This window comes from Montipora foliosa, chromosome 2 (genome assembly GCF_036669935.1).
Source record: "Montipora foliosa isolate CH-2021 chromosome 2, ASM3666993v2, whole genome shotgun sequence".
In the NCBI taxonomy this organism is placed as follows: domain Eukaryota; kingdom Metazoa; phylum Cnidaria; class Anthozoa; order Scleractinia; family Acroporidae; genus Montipora; species Montipora foliosa.
The window spans coordinates 48,112,137-48,118,566 of NC_090870.1; the positions used below are offsets into that span (position 1 = coordinate 48,112,137).

General features: G+C 39.6%; 1 protein-coding gene across 3 annotated transcripts in view; it reads right to left on the minus strand.

Moving 5' to 3' along the window:
- Positions 1-6,175, minus strand: part of LOC137990886 (uncharacterized) — a 10,139-nt gene extending 3,964 nt beyond the window's left edge. For 2 of the 3 annotated variants that reach the window (XR_011121576.1, XM_068835991.1), the window contains exons 1-3: positions 6,077-6,175; positions 1,467-2,601; positions 456-963 (exon numbers count right to left, since the gene is read on the minus strand). Coding sequence is in view for 2 of the 3 variants with exons in the window: in XM_068835991.1 (XP_068692092.1) it covers positions 456-963; positions 1,467-2,599 (1,641 nt within the window). In the remaining variant the exon portion in view is untranslated. Of the gene's footprint in view, positions 1-455; positions 964-1,466; positions 2,602-3,350; positions 3,389-6,076 lie in introns of those variants that run through there. The other variant, XM_068835992.1, reaches the window with a different exon arrangement.
- Between the last annotated feature and the right edge of the window lie 255 nt (positions 6,176-6,430).

Consider the following 6,430-nt stretch of genomic DNA (forward strand, 5'->3'; position numbering starts at 1 on the left):
TCTGTAAGATGAACAATAATGGGTTTACTTTGTAGAGCAGTACTGGATAAATGATTAGAACCCATTAGGAAGTGAGGATGGCTAACGATAGCGAGGATGGAAACGGATTGTGATATGGATTTTTGAAAAAGCGTCAGGATGTCCGTTTTTCAAAGGTTCAAGTGTGGCTCGAAAATTGTTGAAATTTGCAAAAATGTGGCTGCTGTGTGGACTTTCTTCAAGAAATTGCTTTTAATCATTTAGTTAGAGCTAATTGAGTTCTTAATACATGAATATAGGGACCATTTCGTGAATTTATAACAGTTTTAAAAAAGTATATCGTGAAGGTGTCCCTTTAAGCCCGGGGAGAGTCCCATATAAAAAAGATGTTTTCTAACCCCTAAAAAGCACGACGAGCACCCGTCTTTTTTATAGGGGAGTCCCCCCGGAAGATGAAACTGACACCGTTAACAGACCTGCTTTATCTTTGCAGCTGTGCTTTTTGTTCGGTCTTGATAGTGACACTGATCACTTATCATCTCATCTCCCATCCCAATTCCCAGTAAGTTTAACAGGTCCAGCACCATATCCAGTCTACTCTCATAGCTCCCCATGTCATAGCTCACAGCAGCTCCAGATATCGCCATTGCAGTAGACAATCTCATGTGTCTTGGCTCAAAACATCGGCTCAATTCAGATGGTTTTTCCCAATCACTCCCAATAAGCTCGACTCCATCGGGTGAAAATGCAATCAGCTGATGACTTGATTTCGCACCGCTGCTAATCTGCCAGTCGTTGACTGTAATGTTACTTATGAATGTGGGTGAAATATGCTTGAGATCGTCAAGTTCCAGTTCTTTATTTGCATCTTCCTCACCGCTGATAAGTTTGTAAATACCCCTAGCTGGTCTTGCACAGTTAGGGAAGACATCTTGCCATCGGCATCTTGCTGCTTTCTCGAAGAACGCGGCAGACAGTCGATATCTGTAAAAAAGTAAAAAAAAAACTGTGTTTGTTTCACCCGCGCCTTGACGATGAAGGGAAGTCTGCAAGGTCAAGCTCTGTAAAAATAAAAATAACCAGCTGCCATCGCTAGTTGTCTGCCATTGAGGTCTTTTTTACATGTTGTATACGATGGAAGTGCGCTTTTTAACAAGGATTTCGTTTTCAAATTCCACTTCTTTGTGCCTTGTTTCAGATTCTAGGCGTATCTAAAGCTCAGTGATACTAGGCCGACCCTTAGTAAAGACTCCTGGATACTGTCCTCCTCCCACCCCTTCACGAGATATTTTGCTTACAGCAGTCACTCCTCAACTTTCTAGTTTCAATCATTACACCTGGAAATGTTATAGAAAGAGGAAACATCTTACCTGATTTTTATCTCCTGATTTCTAAGAATAATCTCTGGACTGAAATTATCTGAAAGCATACCAAAAAACTGGAAAAAATAACTCACGTTACATTCTAAATATAAAGTTAGCACAAACCTGTAGTAGATGTTGAACGCAGATTGGTGAAGGGGTCCGATGAATGGAAACAGTATGATAGCAATAGCACAACCAATCAAGATTGGATAGAAGACTTCATCTGAGTATGGCAACACTCCGAACAAATCAGCCTTGAAGACTCTCCAGCTCACAAAAAGTGTGTAGGCATAGAAAAAGAGGAATATAGCAGCAAAGTTACGGACGATGGGAAGGACAAACGGAACAATAAGAAAACCGATGAAAACCAAAGCCTTAATCCAGGTTTTTAAAGGCCACAGGAAGTCATGTGTAACCCAAGGAAACAAAGTCAAGGCAAGCACCAGTCCACTGAGAATTGAGAGGAATCGAAACAGGTTTTGGTATTCTATCAAATATTTTATTCTTGAAAGGATAAAGAAAAAAAACCAAACAGCAAATGTTGTCAAAAATAGGGCCACTCGTCTGCCGGGGGGTTGGCAGTCATAATAGAGTTCCAGTATCAGGAATGAAGTCTTGTCACTCACACTGACTGAGGGAGGACAAGTGCTGTTCTCTCGTAAAATCCCACCAAAAAGAACGTCTACAAACACAGCAATAGGAAACGCATAGGGTAGCCACAGGACACATGGCAAAATGATCACAACAAAGATCAAGAGAAGAGTGAAGTTAATTGACTGGCAAATCCCCCAACCAAGACTTTGCCAATTGCACAAGTATCCAGCATTGTTCCTCATTTTCTCAAAGAATTGTTCTTGCCACACCTTATCAGCAATTCCTAACTTTTTTGAACGTTGTTTCCAGTCAAGAAAAGCCGCCCCAGTAAAGCCTCCTCCGGAAACACAGCTCAAATACTCCAGAGGAACGTCATCTTGTAACATTCTACGGAGAGCACCAGAGCAAAATGCAGCAGACCGAATGCCTCCCCCGGAAAATGCAATGCCAGTGGTCCTCTTTGGGTCTGGAGAAATGCACTCACTCTGTTGGACAGCGGAGTTAGGATCCAGTCTTTGCTTGAACGGTCGACCTTCAATAAAACCACTGGGTGTTCCAGAAGAAGATATCTTCTTGACAAGGGGCTCATTAGAGGGGATGGGATCAACAACTATCTCCTCGGGATCGGGATCGGTGTGACCTTCGACAAGAGTACCATCCATATCTGAAAGTACAAATATTATTTATAATATATTGATTTAGGGAATCCTAAAAGTGGAGCTCCTCAGGGCTGGGTTGTTGAAAGCCCAATTAAGCAAATTACCCAGGATAAGCAAGAATTTTGATTTTAGTTTTGTAACTTGCAATGAGGTTTTCTGTTTATATTGTTTTGCTCTTTGTTTTGAGTCTGAATAATCACATGATACTGGTCAGTGATAATACCTTGTTTTGACAGCTGTCAATTGACATCATGGATGCCCAATATCAAGGATCCATGTATGCCATAACCCAAGTCAACCTATAAAGCTAAGTTCACGCACCCCCAGTGCAAATGGGACATGGACGAACGGTTGTAACGACTATGGACAATGGTGCTTAAATGCGTGCATGCCTTCAGCAGGCAGGAACTCCACTAGTACCTAAGAATACTGTATGGGAATTCTTATTAGGAATAATTTCTGCATAACAGTGGTCACAGGGCATGCTCAGAGTACTGTTTAGGAATTTAAAGGAATGAAGAATCCAAGACTCATTGAAATTACAAGATCCTTGTTTGGAAATTCGAGTAAGATGTTTCAAAAATCATGCAATATTTTGCAGCTAGAAGTAAATTCTAAGATTCATTTTCTTTACTGCCAAGTACACTTAATGTATGAGCTCTTCGACTCCAAACCCCATGAGGTAGTAATAGACAAACAATTCATTGATTGACTGACCTACTGACCATTAACAATAAACTGACCAAAAGCTTACCCGCCGGCCTGCCCGCCTGTCTGCTTTGACCCTTCAGTCTGATATTATAGGGTTTCATATAAAACTACAAGTGCCAATTGTACTCAGAGTTAACGAAGTCAACCACATCAAATAAAAATTTGCTGAGGATAAACTATCAGCTTGATAGTGAGGACTAGAGGACACAAACAAAAGTAATTAATAATGGTCATTCAATTTCCTTTGTTTGTCTTCTCTAAGCCTCACTGCCAAGCTAAATATTTTTAATATATCGAAAGTTGTCTATAAGACTGGAGTGCAGAAGCCATACCCTATTTGAGATCAACGTGGTCAAAATCGATATCCCATTTCTGACCAAAACGACCACAAAACCATACCCTTTGTAACCTGCGATCAAGCGTACTTTTCTTGAGCCAGGGCGCTAAAAGTACCTTTTCGCACCATGTCTAAGGAAAAGTACGCCACCATACCTATATAGCCCACACAAGGGAGTACTCCCCCCCCCCCCCCCACCCTCCAGAAGGAATCCAAAAGACTGTTCTAGAAAAGGAAAAAGTAGATCTTTGCAAGGGCTATTGGAATCCACAAAGAAGAATGGGGGCAGCCACGCATTTTTTAGAGATAATTAGCCTTCTATGTCAACAAAAATTCTGACATTAGCATTTTTCTGAAAAAAGAAGAAAAGGACATTTCTTCACAGATTTCCCTAGAAATTGCATTTATATGCAGAAAAGCAAACACCTTTATAAAGATCTTAAACCTGCATGGTAAATGGTAACATAAAAACCATTTTTGGTATGTTTTTATTAACAAAATCGTTGCAACAGTACTTTTAGCTTCTCTGACAGCCTTCCTCTTGTTAAGCTAAAATACAGTCTAAATACTTTTTGCTCAGAACCACAAACTAATCTCGTTTTGAAAACTATTACGGCGCCCATTACATTTTTTCCTCTCACCTCCCCAGTAAGTCAAACATTTGCGTGTCTTCCACTTGTTTGCGCACGCACTACGACATCAGAGGAACATGTTTACATTTCACTATAATTTTCGCCATGTTGAAGTTTCGAGTTGATAGGCTCATGCCAGCTAGTTTTTCAGCCGGAAGACGTTAACTAACAGTTGCTGGTTAGCAATGTGCTTCTCTTCTGGCGTTCCTGGTTTGAGTGCAGGTTCATTAAACTTGAGTTGGTCACAGTAGGAACATTTTGCTTTCATTTTAGGCGTGTACTCGGTAGCGTAGTTGATTGCGTCACTGTCAACCCCAGTGCACGCGTGGTGCTTAAACCATTCCTCGCGTGATGCGCATAACTTGTACATACTAACAAAAGTAGGGTACTGTGGCTTTAAATATGTATATTCCTACAGAATTTTGTTGCTCGCCTGGCAAACAAGATGAAAACACTGAAAACGTTTTCTATTACTCAAGTAATAGCAAACATCAGGCTTGCCATTAAGGAACACACCAGAACGAATATAATATAAGACAAGGATTGTGATTAGTCAGGTTGATATTGGTCAGGTAAATAGTTAGAGTATACTGCTTATGTTTAGCTTATCTGGGAATGCCAGCTTTCACGTTTGCTGGTATCATAAGTTTCGGAATTTAAATCATGCAATATTGTATTTATATTCATTGAAGAAGCAATGAGCCATAGCGAATTATACATGCCTCCCTGCAAGAAAACCTTCTTCAGTTACGTTCCAGTTAGATACTTGTTAAATAATACTGTGCTTCTATTGAAGGTAGGAGGGAGGGGGTAACTGTATTGTTGTCCAATGACGTTTCTTGAGGTCAGTACGCAGCTGTTAAAACGACTGGGTACGAGCCACCGAAGCGGGACGTGACGTGACACTGGCATAAGGACTGACCCAATGGCGTCCTTAGAGACGACTCCTCCCCCCTTATTTAAGGTTTATGCAATTTCTTTTAGGTATACTTCCATGAGACACTTTTTGCAAAATGCCAGTGTCTGTTTTAATTCTGTCAGTTTTTAAGAAATACTGAAATCTTCCATAGTCTGATTCAATCCTTATTCCCTATCATCTTCGGTTATGGATTAATTGTTATTTGTTTTGTTCTAAACCCCCTTATTTAAGGTTTATGCAATTTCTTTTAGGTATACTTCCATGAGACACTTTTTGCAAAATGCCAGTGTCTGTTTTAATTCTGTCAGTTTTAAAGAAATACTGAAATCTTCCATAGTCTGATTCAATCCTTATTCCCTATCATCTTCGGTTATGGATTAATTGTTATTTGTTTTGTTCTAAACCCCCTTATTTAAGGTTTATGCAATTTCTTTTAGGTATACTTCCATGAGACACTTTTTGCAAAATGCCAGTGTCTGTTTTAATTCTGTCAGTTTTGAAGAAATACTGAAATCTTCCATAGTCTGATTCATTCCTTATTCCCTATCATCTTCGGTTATGGATTAATTGTTATTTGTTTTGTTCTAAACCTCTAACGATTTTATTCTCTAATACATTAAATATTACGATTCTCTACCCGCAAAAATGACAAAAGTTTCATGATTTGGTTTTTAACGTAACCACGTACGGTGAGCAATAGGTGTCTCTGTAAAGAAGCAAGGTTTTAAACAGCCGTGAACAACTTACTTCAAGCATAGATCTTTATAAACAAACTGTATTTTCCCCGATCAATACGATATACATTGTACTACTTCTTAGAGAACGCAGAGTATTCCCATCGAGACAGCAAATTAACAATGACGTTAACACATAAGACTTACCTTAAAATGATGTTAATAGACTGAGAAGCAAATCAAAATGAGTGATTAAACGTTCCAACCACCCTTTAATTAATTCTTGATGAATGATCGAGCGCACGATCATTCTTGATGAATGATCGAGCGCACATCGCCTGACATTGCGGGTGTGAGAAAAGGCATTTCTTTGTTCGACAAATAAATGCCACCGATTTATTCGGCATAGTCGGCCAATGAGTCTGACAACCAGTTTCACAAACAAATATAAAACTAACCTGCGATCAGACGTACTTTTCTTACCTTTTCCGCACTGACTAAAGAAAAGTACGCCTGATCGCATGTTAATATAAAACTATCATTATCAGCCCAATAACGATA